Source organism: Limulus polyphemus, unplaced genomic scaffold (assembly GCF_000517525.1).
Source record: "Limulus polyphemus unplaced genomic scaffold, Limulus_polyphemus-2.1.2 Scaffold6339, whole genome shotgun sequence".
Taxonomy (NCBI): Eukaryota; Metazoa; Arthropoda; class Merostomata; order Xiphosura; family Limulidae; genus Limulus; species Limulus polyphemus.
The window spans coordinates 9665-25990 of record NW_013671949.1 but is presented as its reverse complement, the minus strand read 5'-3'; the positions used below and the strand labels follow the sequence as shown (position 1 = coordinate 25990).

Sequence of the window (16326 nt, the reverse complement as noted above, 5' to 3'; positions counted from 1 at the left end):
TTTCATTCCCAGTTTGTACTTGAAGAAGAAAAGTCCACCTTTCGAAAACGCTCGGGTTGTAGGGTTTTATTGATGTCTATCCAGACGTTTTGAACCTACGTGTTTTTCTAACATCATGAATCTTCTTTCATATTTAACACTGAGAATAGTAGGACTATGGACACAAATATAAATTTTAGCAAGGTAGGAATCATCTTCAGCTAAGACAGTTTCATTTTTCTGACAGAGTGGTTGGTCTTCGGAATGGGTTGCCTTCAGATGTTTGTAGAGGCAGTAAATTTAAGTGAGTTTAAGAAAAAGCTTGATAATTATGTGAATTATAAGGGTTGGCTTTAAGATTTTTATTATTATTATTTTAATTTAGTTTAGAGGATGGAACGGCCAAGATGGACCAATAGGTCCCATGTTATCACAAAATGTTATGTTATTACAGTAACTTATATAAATATGAACCTTCAAGATGAGAACATCATTGATGGAAAGCTGAATTTCTGTAATTAGGACTAACCTTACCCACTTTACCTCGAGTGATACAACAATAAGCACTAATGATTAGAATGGAAATACTTGTTTGAAATTTTAATTTATTTATCATTACGTTTCTTGATATCGTTTAAAAAATAACAGTAATGGGAAATATGCATCAAGCAAACATTATCTTAGACCACTAATTGTCATTTTTTGAATATAACAGAGATCTCCATTGATTAAAATTAAAATATACCTCTGGTATTCATCCCTGATTTTTTAAAAAGGAAAGCGAAGCCTTTTGGTCATTTGCTCAAATCTATGATTTGTGGGTTAGGTCACATTTGCATGAAAATTTCCATTTATAATTTGATAATTTAACCAAGTATTTGTGACTTGTAAAAGTGACTTAAATAGTTTTTGTGAATTTTACAAACTTTTGTAAATTCTGCAAATTGTTTCGTTTTTTTTTTAGGCTTAGAGTCACTCCGTGGGTGAGAAGTAAATTTATTGAATGGCAATGCTAAAATCCGGAGTTCGATTCCCCGCGGTGTACAAAGTCCAGCTAGTCCATTCTGCAGCTTTGAACTAAGAAAAAAACAACATCAGGCTTGGAATAGGAAATAGATTGGTAACTTATCGTACTGTATGCTTACATTTTGTTAAAGTTATACATACATACACTCAGAACGTTTGATTGATAAAAGCAAATCGACAAAATGTTGAGCTATCTATGTTTTAATCGGTTTTTATGTGATTTGGAAATCGTTTTGGGACATTCCTGCTAAAAGTATTTTTTTCAAATTTCTTTTAATAACTAGAGGACACTCATTAGAGCGCACACCTCCACCAAGCAGCGTTGATCATATTTGTCCCTCAAAAAATACGAAAATGTGTTCGTATATCCGTTGTTATCAACGGACACCAACCGTTTTTGGCAGGACAATGAGGATTAACATTCTAAATATGTCCACCAAGTTTCATCAAATTTCGATATTTTTTCATTGAGTTATCGAGCAAAAATAGTGTAAAAAATCGGTCTCCATGTTAACAGAAAGGGATTTATTTTATTTTCGTGACCTCGACTCTCTAAATAATAAACTCTTCTATGTTTGGTCATAGTCCACGTGTATAATAACTTTTGTCCAAACCTTTCTGACAAACATTCACACAGAGGTGAAAACATAACGAGGTAATTAAGTGGGAAAAAAAACAACTAATTACTACACTATAGTACACTACACTACATTACTACACTATACTACACTACATTACTACACTATACTATACTACACTACATTACTACACTATACTACACTACATTACTACACTATACTACACTACATTACTACACTATACTATACTACACTACACTACATTACTACACTATAGTACACTACACTACATTACTACACTATAGGCCACCATGGTTAGGTAAGTGTAAAACACAACAACAAATAAACACTGAAATATTATACTCTGATAAGCTTTCATTCTTATTTTTGTTCCTTTGTCTAGACAACTGAGAATTTTTACTATTGTGGTTATTTATTATTAGATAATTAAACTTCAAAAAATTAGAGCTAAACAGTCTCTTGCAATTACAGAATCAGTGAGGTTCATGTTATAATGCAGTTCATAGTAATTTATATAATCAACATTCTAAACGTTAGTTATAAGTTTTTAGCAAACGTAAACAGATATCAATTTCTACAAAGATAGAATAACAATTATAACATTTGGATTCGACTATTATTAGCTTTCGCTTCTTTTATTTTTTTATAGGTAAATGGCAATTATTTTTTAGTACTTGCCAGTTATTCTTGGCATTAGCATTGTTTGCTTTTCTCACAGTTTCAAGCGTTAGCGATAAGTTGTGTATCTTCTGAGTAAATATTAATATGATCATTAACTAATATTAGTCGAAGTATTATGTATCATTCCCCCAACATGCTTCCATGTAGATGTATACTGATCATGGTAACGTATATTGTTAGCAAACAATTTCAATATTGTATACTGTTTTTACAGCCTAAAACGTTAACGATGAATTCTGTATATTCCAAGGTAAATATTAATACGATTATTATTTTCAGTTTATTGACATTAGTTAAAATATTAAATATTAGTCCCTAACATGGGTCAACTTTAGATAAAAACAAACCCTTAACTAATCCCAACATAGGGCAGATATACCCTAACAATCATCTCTCAAGCCATGTCAATGAAATGTCCAGAGAACCGAAACTTGATTCGACTCACTGTCAGCTTCGTCAGAGACTCTGTTCATTTTAAATGCAAAATGAACAATCGTAGTGCACGCACGTACGCGAAGGAGGGGGTCGATAGAACTCCCTATTTTTGTGATATAATATTAATGCTAGCATGCTAGCATTAGTCGACAAGCCCAAGGTGCAAATGCAGAATATAGTTCCGTGGAGAATTACCTTAAGAAAACAGTAACCAATGTTTACTTGACCACATTATCAGTAATCTTTTCTCCAGATTTGATGCACATGTAAAGCAAACAGCATCAATTCAGAAAATTATGCCATCAAAACTCTCACAAGAGTTTTCTATCTCTGATATCAGACAAGGCTATCAATTTTGACAGGGAAGATTTGCCAAATCCTGATATTTTTTGATGAAGAACTTTATCGATGGAAGACAAGATGGCTTTCTATACCTCTCCAGGACAGGCCCGAGATACTGGCTGACTGCTTAAAAGCGTGCTTCAGTATACCAAATATCTTTATGTTACTGAAACTCTTTATCACACTGCCATTAAGTTCATGTTCATGTGAACGTTCGACATCTGCTCTCCGTCAGTTGAATAATTACCTGAGGTGTACACAAACCGAAGAAAGACTGAGTGTTCGAGCTTTAATACATAATTATCATAACACTACTATCAACCACTGAAACTGTATGTAAGTTATTTAGGGGAAAGCGTACCAGAAGAATGGAGCATGCTAGCATGTTATTTCAGTAATGCATACTTGTACGTATATGATACCCAATAACTGAAATAGCTAATATATTATTGTTGTACAGAGTTGTTTAAATTCATAATATAATTTAACAATTAATAACTACTCTGCATGTAGATACTGCAGTGCTTTACTGTAATAAAACATACATATTTATGCTAACTTAGGTCTAGCTCCCCATTCAGTGTTACAACAGAATGATGATTTGTTGACTTTTCATTGGATGTTTGTAGATGTTATATGAACAGCCATGTAATTGGTGAAGCTATATTTCATGTAAAAATTGTCACCAGATTTAATCTCATAGCGCCATCCTTTACAAATTTCTGGGGAAATGCCCCAAACCCCCGCAACATTATCATACTTTGCATGCTGATTGTGCTTCGCATAATATGTCTTAGCTTTTGAGTTCACAAATTAGACCCCCCCCCCCTTCAGACATTCTGCTTACGGTCCAGTAGTGTCACACGATGTCGCTGGTCGTTAAATTTTGTATGGTGCAAACCTATTGCCTGGATCATTTCAAGTGTTATACCTGAACTAATAATTGATTTATTTATATGTCAGTCGAGACAAAGTTACATTAATGATATAAGAAAAGATTGTGATAAAACAAAAGTTTCACGATATAAAATATATATCTTGAACTTGGAGATAACAGCTGGTATGTCTCAAGAGACTGAACAAATTAGTGCTAGAGATAAAATATTGAATAAAGATGATCCCACAAGGTCTACAGAATAAAACTTAATAATTCATTGAAAGCTGTTATTAAAAATCTATTGGAACAAAACATTTAATTATATCAATATTTGAGACATGAACATCGACATAGTTACAAATGTCGTGAAGCCCTGTTAATTTTTCAGGATCTGTAGATCGATAATTTACGTTAATATTATATCATAATAAACTTGATAATTACCATTATCTTTACCATTATTTAGTCGTCTTCTATATGGACGATTGTAGTAAGAAGAATGTATAATGGAATTTGAATTGCAGGCTTTGTGTGGTCCGACTTGACCTTTTGCAAAATACCACAGCTCAGACTTAGTGTCAACTGTGTAGACTTATAACTTTGATTCGTAAACTATAATTCATAAAATTAAACAAGAAAATAAAGTATTGAACTATGACACCCACCATTCTTTTATTAAATACAAACACAATTAGGTACAGACGGTGAGGAATTATTAAGGGACAGTATATGGTAGCAAAAAAAAGAAGCTTTGGTAACACTGACAGTTTAGCCACCCAAGTATTATAATAATGTCAGGTCTAGATATTTGTGTAATTATGGCTACTTATATTCGAAGCGTAGTAACAAGAACTGCTTGATATTACTTGTTTCATCAGCTAGGTCATGGTCAACATTTTACGCAAACTGAGCAACGGGCTTCTGAAAAATAGAACGGAGTCTCTTTTGGCAGCTATATTATTTAAGAGCTAGATTCGTTAAAACTTAAGTAACAATACAAGCAGCTGAATCTACGCACTACTTTTACTACTTGTAGAGTTCAGTTCAAATGTGTTTTGCGATAGAATATAGGTTTTAAATTTGGAAATTAAGCACGAAAGGCCTAGACATCGCCGACTCGTGCAGGTACATAATTGTATAACGATGTGCTGCACCAAGTGTAAGACATGAGCAAAACAAATTACGTCATACTAAATGTTATTTAGCTTACATGATTGGTCACTTAACACTGCTTATGTTAATAGTTGTAGTAATAACGGTTCGTAGGCCTGGAATATTTATTCTAACCATAAAAAAGATTTTAAAACACCTTTTTTTTGTCACAACAACATGTGTGTATAAAAAGTCAAAAATACATAATTTGTTTAAATTATTTTGTTATTTTTAGAAATATACGCTCTCATCAAGACGCATTAAATCATGACCACAAGTTAGATAAAGTTAGTTTACTGGACGATGCAGGGTGCCTTTTTTTTTTTGAATAAGAAGCATTCATGCGTTTGGCATCTTAACTTAATACCAAGTTTCACATCAAGTTACGACAATTAATTAATAATTTTCGTAGTTTTTCTAAAATAATAAAACTCTTACCTGGTTAGTAAAGTTCGTCTTTTCATTGGAGTTTATGACTGACGTAGACGTTAAGAAGTCGTTCACGCTTTGCAAAGGAAGTAAAGGAGGTAATTTTCCAGCATCTTTTGCATTCTGTATTAGTCCTTTTCTCTCAAGAGCTTTCTGGCGTTTTACTTGTTTTTTGTAAAAGTCTGCGAAGTTATTGACGATAATGGGAACAGGGAGTCCAATAATCAGTACACCACAGATACAGCAGATACTGCCTACAGCTTTACCTAACGGAGTTTCAGGATACATGTCTCCATAGCCAACAGTTGTCATAGTAATGCATGCCCACCAAAACGTGTTGGGAATACTGGTGTACAGTGTTTTCGGTACATCCTTCTCTGCGAAGTATACAAGACTAGAAAATATCATGATTGCAATCGCAAGGAACAAAATCAAGAGTCCCAGTTCCTTATAACTATTCTGCATTGTATACCCAAAACTTTGTAATCCCGTGGAATGACGGGCTAGCTTTAAGATTCTAAGGATCCTCATCAAACGAAAGAGTTGGATAATTCGCCGAACATCTTCAAACTGCTCCGAGTCATTATCCAGTTTAATCAGCATTAAGGAGACATAGTATGGCAAAATGGCCAATAAGTCTATGATATTCAACGGGCTTTTAAAGAACTTCCATTTCTTTGGTGATGACATAAACCTGAGAACATACTCAAGAGTAAACCAAGAAATACATATAACTTCCACCGTAGCTAGATGGGGATTTTCTTCATATTGACCATTAGCAAGTTTTGTTTGAAGACTGGGGAGGGTGTTCAGCGTCTGTGCAATAGTTGCTAAAATTATGAAGAGGATTGAGAGAGTAGCGACGATCTGAAATAAAGATAAGGTATTAATCTTATAAGAAATCATGATTTCTCTCTTTCTTTTAAAAGGTGGGACCTTACCAAGTTGTTAAACTTTACGTTATTTATGAATACTATGAAATATCTTGAAAATCAAGAGTTGGTATTTCAACATAATAATGAATCTCGAGAAACAATTTTAGGATTACAATGTACTTACCACAGCAAAAAAATAAAATAACATTTTAAAGCCTATCCATCTTTTTTAGTTGTTAAGTGTCGGATCGGACATAGTTTATTGTCTTCAATGTCTTTATTTGCAGGTGCATCACTTTGGTGATTTAGAAATTAAATTGTCGATTTATTTTTCAAATTTGTACCAACAAATCTGAGTTTTGACTTCTCTAAAATGTGTCATTCAAAGAATTTAGCGCAATTTCAATTGTTGTCTATCGTTAAAATCCCCAATAACTGAAAAACGACAACAAACAATCAAATAAGCCATTATTTCAAAATTTTATGCATGAGTAATCTTCAGAATTCCTGGAACACGTTCCATTTGTAACCATAATAATAACTTCAAGGTTACATAGGTCATGCCATAAAATGATAGAAACTTCTCTTAATAATCTGAACAGAAACTTCTAGAACAATTAATCTATATATCTTACAAAGTGTTTGTGAAACGAAATTAGAAGTTTCAAAAGCATATTATATGTTGGAAATAGAATTATAATCAGTTGATGTATTACATCTTTACATCATGCCATTCATTTCAAAAGTATAACTTAGACATGAAAAAATGCACGTGGTTTATTTTGAAATTAATTTATACATTCTTTAGTTGTTAGAACTTACAGAAAAGTCATTTGAGTGAAGATGAACATTGCATTTGTAATGTTAGAAAGGTGTTTACTGGATGTCGTCCATCTTATAAGCAAAAGAATCAATATGCGTTTACAGAGGTGTATATGGGGATTATTGTATGCGGCTCTACCATACGTTAGCTACTCTCTTAGTTACTTTATAATTGTTTTCGAAAGTTCTGTATTTTATTTCAGTTTAGTTTAGACACAGAGTGTCGTATTAGTAAACAGCTTAGCTGTCCTTTCTCTGGTGCACCAGAAACTGGTCATTAGTTGTATTATCTTACACAGAAGACAGATGGTAGTCCATCCGTGAGTTTTCAGATAAACGGCTGTCTTTTCTGTCGGTGATTCAGGTAATGGGCTAGGGCTGCCACGCCCTAGCGCTTGAGTCGCAGTGGACGACGGTCACCTGCGCGATAGGTGCTTTTTGATCAAACAGGCTATTTTTTGCACCAGTGTATTTTTGAACACAAAACTAGTCCCTCGTTTGTTTAGTAGATTTTATAAATTGTCAGATTTAGATTTTCGTAAGGTCTAACCATATCATTCATCTTCTTAGTTCCCTTTTTTTCATTTTATCAGTACAGGGTTGTTTTGTTTTTAATACTTTATTTGAACTTGCGTTCTCCCTTAGCTAACATGGGACTAATAAGAAGAATATATTAAAGGTTGTTTCAGACTGCTCTTACAAGTTCAACGCACTCATTGCAAACACTTTGTTTTCTTTTATTTTGTGGTACTGTAGTTCTTTCTGTCTGTTTTTGTCAATAAAGATTTTTGTTTGACATTTTTATGTATAACTTATTTTCCATCAATTCAGAGAGAAAGACACAAACTCGCACTCTGTGACGTAATATTCTATGAACCTCCAGTAACACACCGTTGCTAACTTCTGTGCAGAAATCTTGTGCGGCGGAAAATACCACATGTATAACAGTCTGCTGTTTACATAAGCCTTTTAGCTGTCGGTACTATGCTACTAGAACAGAAGAAAATAATCTCCCCCTCTTTACTTTATAATAAATAAAATGGATGACTTTAGAGCACTGGTCAAAACAGAGGGTTTTAATGTAATGGGAATAACCGAAACCTGGTTAAGTTAAATTTATATAATTTTGATGACAGGAATGTTTTCGAAATATAGGGTTATAAGTTTTTTAGTAGGGATAGAGCACTTAAAAGAGGGGAGAGGTGGATATGTAAAATTTGAATTACAGCCTGTTCACGTTGAGGATATCAAAGCTAATAGCAATGAGGTTGAATCTTTTTGGGTTTCTGTTAGTGGTTATAAGGGGAATCTGTTAGTAATTACAAGGGGAGAAGACTTTTAGTTGGTCTTTGTTACAACTACCAGATGAAACTGATGAAATTAATGAGAAACTATACAGTAAGATAAAGAATTAAGCTTTGATGAGGTTATAATTATGGGATATTATATTTCTATGTATATAGACTGGGAAATATTAGAGTCTAATCATGAGGGAAACAGGTTTTTAGAAACTGTTCAGGATGGCTTTCTTCACCACTTGGTTAAGAAACCTAATAAGAACTATGCTATTTTAGACTTATTGTTAACTTCTAATACATAATTTCTTAATTGGGCAGAGACTGGAAAACATCTGGGTGCAAGTGATCATTGCTCAATAGGATTGGATGTTTTACTGCATATGGAGATAAGGAATAATGATATTTTTGTTCAAAGTTTCAAAAACTCCAGATAATATATACCCGATGATTTTGAACGGAGTTAGGGATAAAAATTCTTTGAAGAGATTACTGTTTATGTAGATGAAGTTATAGGTGAAAATCTGTTGTAAATATATTTTCAGAAAGCATTTCACAAGGTGCCACCTAAAATTCTTGTTAAAAGTTATCACAGTTTGCTAACTGGACAGTAAACTGGCTGGATGAAAAAAAAAGAGTTGTTATAAATGGAGTTCACTCAAGCTGGATTAATGTCACAAGTAAGGTACCTCAGGGCTCAATGTTAGGACCTTTGCTCTTTTTGATTTACATTAATAACATATATGAAAAAAATGGTCAATAAGTTATTCAAATATGCCGATGGTATCAAAGTTTTTGGTGTTGCTGACTGTGAAGATACTGCTGCTGCTTTACAAATGGATTTGGATTAGTTGGTGAGTTGGGCAAATGAATGGCAGATGGCTTTTAATTATAATAAATGCAAGGCAATGCATGTGGGATATTACAATTTGAATTGTGAGTATAATTTTAATAGGTATAACCTTAACAGTGTTATGGGAGAAAAATATCTTGGTGTTTTGGTTGATCAGTTCCTTAAGCCATCCAGACAATGTGCTGTTGCTAGAGGCAGGGCAAATATGATGTTCGATTGTGTCTACAGAAACATTGAACACAAATTTAATGGCATTATAATATTATTGTATAAGTCATGGGTTAGGCCACATTTGGAGTACTGTGTTCATCTTGGACACCTTGCCTTAGAAAGGATATTGACGCGTTGTAAATGGTTCAGAGGAGCGCTACTAGGATGATACCTGGATGGGAAAGATTGCCATATGAGGACAGATTTCTCTTGAAGTAAAAGTTGGAGGGGATCTGACTGAGGTGTTTAAGATTGCTATGGGAATTTAGAGTGTTGGAGTATTATCTTTTTTTTTTCGTAATTGATGATGTAAGAATGGCAAGACTAGGGGACACAAATATAAATTTTGGTAGGGTTGGAGTAATCTTCAGGTAAAACAGCCTTATCTTTCTAACAGGATATTTGGCCTTTGGAATGGGTTGCCTTCAGATGTATTGGATGCAGCTAATTTATGGGAAGACTTGATATATATATTTGAATGATAATTCACACTTTTTGAAATTCATCTGAAGGCTCTATTTCTTCAGCCAATCCATTACTTTTCTTAGCCCGTCACAAGCATCACAGAAGGTCTTCTCATATGTAATTATATCACATAAGTAGATGAATATGACATTCTAGGTTAGTCCAAAGAGAACACATCATATCAGTCATTCAAATATAACATTACATAATTCACATAGTAACAAATATTTCCACAATCAGTTTCCTGTAGTATAGGCTTCCCTTTCTTGACTTGAATTTGCCAATATTGACTCTTCAGATCCAAAGTGGAAAACCGTTTTGACCTGGATAAAGCATTCAAAATAGAATCAATCCTTTGTAGGGGATAGGCATATTTCTTTATGAATTCATTCCGCTTCCAGTAGTCCACAGCTTGTGGATCATTCCTTTTTCAAAATTACGATTGACAATGCTTAAGGACAAGTATACAGATCAATTACACCGTTTTCTTTCATGGTTGTTATTTTTTTAAAGCCTTAGCCTACTTTGTAATTGGGAGTCATCTAGCCAACTGATGAATTGGAACTTCTCCTACAGTATCAATCTTATGAGGTATTTTATTTGTCTGGCCTAAGTCAAGTATCCCGTGATAAGGAGTAGTTGTAAGACTTTCACCATTCTGGTGAGACAGTTTTTGTAAATGAGTTGACACGCTCCACTTGTATAAAGATTTGATAGCAGACTTCCTACACCTTTCTGAAGTGTCTATTAGTGGGGTTCGATGATGTGTATAGTTTTACATCTTCCAATGTTCAATCCTGAATTAACTCCGACTTTACGTTTTGTTGTATCCATAGCCCTAATAGTAACATCATTATTCTTCAGACCTATGAGAATTCTTTCAAAAAATAATCTTTCAAGACAAGCTGAAATGTTTTGTTCTACCCTGCCTAAGTCAACAGATGTAAAGTTGTTACCAATAAGTGCTGGTATGAGTATTTTACTGCTTGGTAGTATATTAACTGCCATCTCTGTCATCACAGGAAGTTCTTTTGGTGCTGTAATTGTTGTTTTGTGCACAGGGATTTCCTAGTTATAAATTGTGAAACTGTTTTAAGTAAGTATAACTTCACATCCATGTTTATACATAAAGTCTGTTTCCGGTATGCACTTTCCAATACGCACTATTGTCTCAATTTCAACTATTCACACATCTAAAAATATATTGATCAAAAACATAGTCTTAAACAATACTGTTGTAAAGGTTTCTATTGTTGTATGGGATTCTTTTGACACCATATAAACATAAGAAATATAGCTGTAATTTTAGTTTTTAGGCTTATAGAGTTTCTTTTGAATTATTAGGTAAAAACAATTTCACGAACTGATGCTCAACAGTCATTTACTTGCTAATTTTCTTTTATCTCTATTTCTTCATCAAAACTGAAACTCAAAATTCTTGAAATTTTAAGTAACAGACAAACAGAATAACAAATTTTCTAACTCAGTAATCATTCATCCACTGTAACAGACTCACTAATCAATAAAAAATCTCTTCTAGTTTTGCTGAACTTGTGTTTATGTTGTTTATATAGTTTCTTACTTTTTAATGCAAAACGGACAAACTTCCTCTAATCAAAACAATAAAAATGTTTAAATCAAAAATATAGCTTATAACACTGCTCCTTCCTGTATTGTAAATTCCCTTAAAGAACCCTACTACACAAAGTAAACAATTATGAATTGTTCATTAAACTTGAACTTTCATAATCTTGAATAATTGATAAATATAATATTCACAAATATAGCGCTGCAGTCATTAAATCATTAATTGTGTGAAACAAAGTACAACAAAAATTTGATTAATATAACAAGATATTGTTTCTTTCCTTATTTACCATTCCTAAAATACCCAGGTAGTATTTATTTCTATTGTTTATGGTAAGAAGATGGGATGAGCTCTGTTTCTTTATCAACACTTGCTGTCTGGTCATTGGTGGATTTCTCGTTCAGGTAACTGAACGAGAAAATCCAGTGGAAGCTCCATCCCTGATGATATTCTAGAAGTGATCTTTATAGGAGACTTGGTATCTTAAGCAGGATGATTTACCTCTGGTAATGTCTTCTCTGAAGCTTACTAGTTGGGCATTTTCTTGCCAATGCAATGTACTTCCACAATCAATCGTGGTGGATGACTTTTGTCGTCTGTTAGACTGCCTGTCCTTATGGATCTTATAAGCCACATTACTGATTCTTTTGACTACTGCATAGATCCATTCCCAACAACTACTTAACTTAGAAATTGATCCCTCTTGCAGCATGGATTGTACAGTGATGAAATATATATATACCGAATATCTATTACCCGCACATCATGTTGTGTAGATAATATTCACACTATGAGAGTGAAGTGACTGCTAATTTTCCTCTTGCTGGAACTTTATGACCACTTGCCTCATCTCGGAAATAAATTTTCTACATATCATTACAAGATCGGGTACGAACAACTATAGCTGTAGAAGCAATATAACCCTTACCATCAATCAGTTAAACCATTGATATGTGGGCTGTCTTTTAAAATAATGCACTCCTTATTTGAATTTAAGCCTAATTCACATATCCTATTCCACTATGGCATCAATGTATTAGTCGCATCCCAATGAAATCAATATTTTAGTAACTGGTAAGATAACCGGCTAAATCTTTTTACGTCTTTCGTACCCTTGATTAAGGTCTCTTTTTTCTTTTGTTGCTAAACTTTGTTTTATAAACTTGCTTGTGGCGTGAAACTACAAATTTGTTTGATACAACGGCTACTAATGACTGGTATTCTTTACGATTCTATGTTGAAAGTATACATAATGTTGTTAAAGTTGGTCTTTTTAAACGTACAGCGAGGTAAATAACCTATTATTCACTACTCCATACATTCAAATTGGAAATTATATCATAGTGTGTCTCTTATGATACCTTTTCATAATCTGTTAGTTTCTTGATTAGGCAGTGTCGTTGAACTGGCCTGGTAAATTCCGAGACTTGATGGAGTGTTCCGGGAAAGCCATGCAGTTCTAAAGATCACAGCAGTAGTGGTAACAGGTGTAGACCAGAGGGGTTTTCCTGTTCATTATGGAATAGCCATGGTTTAAGGTGTCTGAAGCTGGAATAGTTGTAGATAGGTGAAGAGATGTGTGAATGGTTTGATCCTTGAATTGGCTCTTTCAGTTTCTAGATGCTTTATTCTGACGTTGATGCCCTCTTTCCTTTCCATTTCCCACAGTTTCTTCGATCTTACTATTGTCATCTTCTTATAATTATCCACTCTTGTTTTTATAATATTTATGCACATATTGATATACTTTTTTCTTCTTCAATTTTATTTTGTTATAATAATTCTGTACATTTACTATGGCTTCTTCGATCAAGCTGATTTTGGTTCTTAATTCTTCTATAAATCTCATGTCTCATTTTTGTAATTCCTCTCTCAAATTCCTGCCACTTTCTTTTTCAGCTTCTATTTTTTTCTCTCTCTGTAATTTCCTATTCACGTTCCCCATGCAGGTCCGTGATAAGTTTACGGACTAACAACGTCAAAATCCGGGGTTAGATCCCCGCGTAAGGCAGAATGCAGATAACTCCTTGTGTAAGAATACAACAACCTGTTATGTTCTTTTAATTTTTATGTCTCTTTCTTCTAAATGTTCTTTTAATTCTTAATTTTTTCTAATTTTCTGTCTTTCTCTTCTTTATTTAATTCTTTCTTTTTTTTTCTTGATAATCTTTCCACAGTTTCATTGTTTCCAGAAAATTTTTGATCTCGCTTGGAGCACGTGACATCTTAAGGTTCAATCTTCTACGAAAGCCCGTAGGGGACATTTATTTAGTTTTTATTTCAACCATTTTTTTTTACAGACAGTTGTAATCTTGATCTTATTTTATTTTTACGAAAATAATTTCATTCCTGAAATCAGTGTTGTAACTATTTCTATTGTTGGGCGTTATTATTATTGGATAAAATATAATGTACAGTCCACTTTGTGATAACAAAAGCGCTTTATTTCACCCATTACGGACTCAATAATCAATGAACCATTTCTTCTAATCTCGCTTAACACAAGTTTTATATCGTTTAAATTATTCTAGTCATTAAGTTAAGCGCACATCACATGACTCTAGTCAAAAACAATAAAAACGTCCAAATTAAACAAATATCATAGCCTTCAGCAATATCATTAATATTTTACTTTTGATCGTTAAATCATAAGTTTATTTGTTATATTTTATATTATTAATAAAATGGCCCGGCATGGCCAGGTGGTTAGGGAGCTTGACTCGCAACCTGCGGGTCGTGGGTTCGAATCCCCGTCCCATCAAACATGTTCGCCCTTTCAGCCGTGGGGACGTTATAATGTTACGGTCAATCCCGCTATTCGTTGGTAAAAGAGTTGGCGGTGGGTGGTGATGACTAGCTGCCTTCCCTCTAGTCTTACATTGCTAAATTAGGGACGGCTAGCGCAGATAGCCCTTGTGTAGCTTTGCACGAAATTCATAACAAACTTATTAAACTTTGCAATCGATGAACGAGCATTAAAAGCAGAGGAACTGCAGGCCGATTCGTTCATGTTAGTTTGACATTTTGAAAATATACATCAATCGAAACTACTGATCCCAGAAAAAAAAGAGTAAAATTATGCTTGTTAAAACTACTCTCGAGGATTGATGTTTTACAATTATAACAGTGATCTAAATTACAGTTTTCGTTATTTCTTATTTTTACAGAAAATTATGTATTTTGCTTTTCTGAAATTGCCCCCAGTGGCAAAGCAGTATGTCCGCGGACTTACAACGCTAGAAACCGGATTTCGATACCCGTGTTGGGTAGAGCACAGATATCCCACTGTGTTGCTTTGTGCTTAATTTCAAACAAACATTTTCTGGTATTAAAAAGTTTATTCCATGAAATGTTATTTTCGAGTGTTCGAAAAGTTTGGTGGATTTCGCGCATAGTTTTTCGAAGGCTGTCAGAATTAGCTATCCCAAACACTATTGGGCTACACTTTACTAACGAATAGTATGATTGACCGTTATATTATAATGCCCTCACAGTTGAAAGAGCGATTAAGTTCAGTGAAGAGATTCGAACCAGCGACATTCAGGTTATGAATCGATCACCCCTAACCATCAGACCATTCCAGGCTGTTCTAAAAAAAATCCTTTTATTCTTAACTATAAAATTAAGTACTGTAAAAAAGGAACTATTTCATTTAATTGATAAATATAACAATGATATAGGAGGTAATAATCTTGCTTACCCTTGCAGAAATAGAAGACGTCGGTTTCTCCATTAAGTTCCAAAGAAATTTTCTATGTCTGGTACACCTTCCTTCTTCAAATATTTCATCTTCTTCTTGGTCGTCCATAAGTTCCTCTTCTAGCTCTGCTTGAATATATTCTTTTTTCTGGTTGTACCTATGCAAGCAGCAAGGTTCCAGATAATTTACATCTATTTCCCAATAATTCAGATCATCTTTGAACGACTCCACACATATTTCGTCCACCAAGTGGAGACTTCCTGTGCGATAAAAGTTTAGAATTGAGCTGAAAGTACCAGGATGACGATCGAAGAAAAATTCACGTTCTTCGTAATCGTAATCATCACATAGTTTCATTACTTCTGTAATGTTTTTACACTGTCTTAGACGACCTAGCCGGCTATGTGGAAGTCTGTCCAATGTGCGACCCAAAACTTGATGCTTAATTCCACCAACATTCAAGCTGATACGTCGGCCCCAGTTATCTTTTATAGTGGGAATAATTTGGTAATTTGGAGGTAATGATGACCAAGAATGTGAAGGTACATTGCCATTTTGGAGTTTACAGGTGGTTTGTAGAGATTCACTAAAAGATCGTGATTGAAGCTGGTCATTCATTGGTGCTGTAACCCGACGGTGTTTTGATTCATCGCGAACGCCTATATCTATCTGATGAGGCGTCATTTCGGTTTGGTATATCATCAAACCTGTAATAAACACAAAACATAAAAACATGAATCATTAGCATCTTCGAAAAAAATGTTCAGTTAATTTTGTGTTTATGTGACATCAGACACATCCAAGCATTTATACTAGTTGTTTATGTCAGAATTTCGCACATAGCTATACAAGGGTATATCTGCGCAATATTCAGTTAATTTTGTGTTTATGTGACATCAAACACATGCAAGCATTTTTACTAGTTCTTTATGTTAGAATTTCGCACATAGCTATACAAGGGTATATCTGCGCAATATTCAGTTAATTTTGTGTTTATG

General features: G+C 33.9%; 1 protein-coding gene across 2 annotated transcripts in view; it reads right to left on the bottom strand.

Annotated features, from left to right (window-relative positions):
• LOC106473620 (potassium voltage-gated channel protein Shab-like) overlaps nt 1–16031 on the bottom strand; it is a 24399-nt gene extending 8368 nt beyond the window's left edge. The window contains exons 1-3 of one of the 2 annotated variants that reach the window (XM_022402029.1): nt 15329–16031; nt 5530–6387; nt 969–1056 (exon numbers count right to left, since the gene is read on the bottom strand). In XM_022402029.1, the coding sequence (XP_022257737.1) occupies nt 976–1056; nt 5530–6387; nt 15329–16030 (1641 nt within the window). In that variant the 5' untranslated portion in view covers nt 16031 and the 3' untranslated portion in view covers nt 969–975. Of the gene's footprint in view, nt 1–968; nt 1057–5529; nt 6388–15328 lie in introns of those variants that run through there. The other variant, XM_013934304.2, reaches the window with a different exon arrangement.
• Nucleotides 16032–16326: the final 295 nt, after the last annotated feature.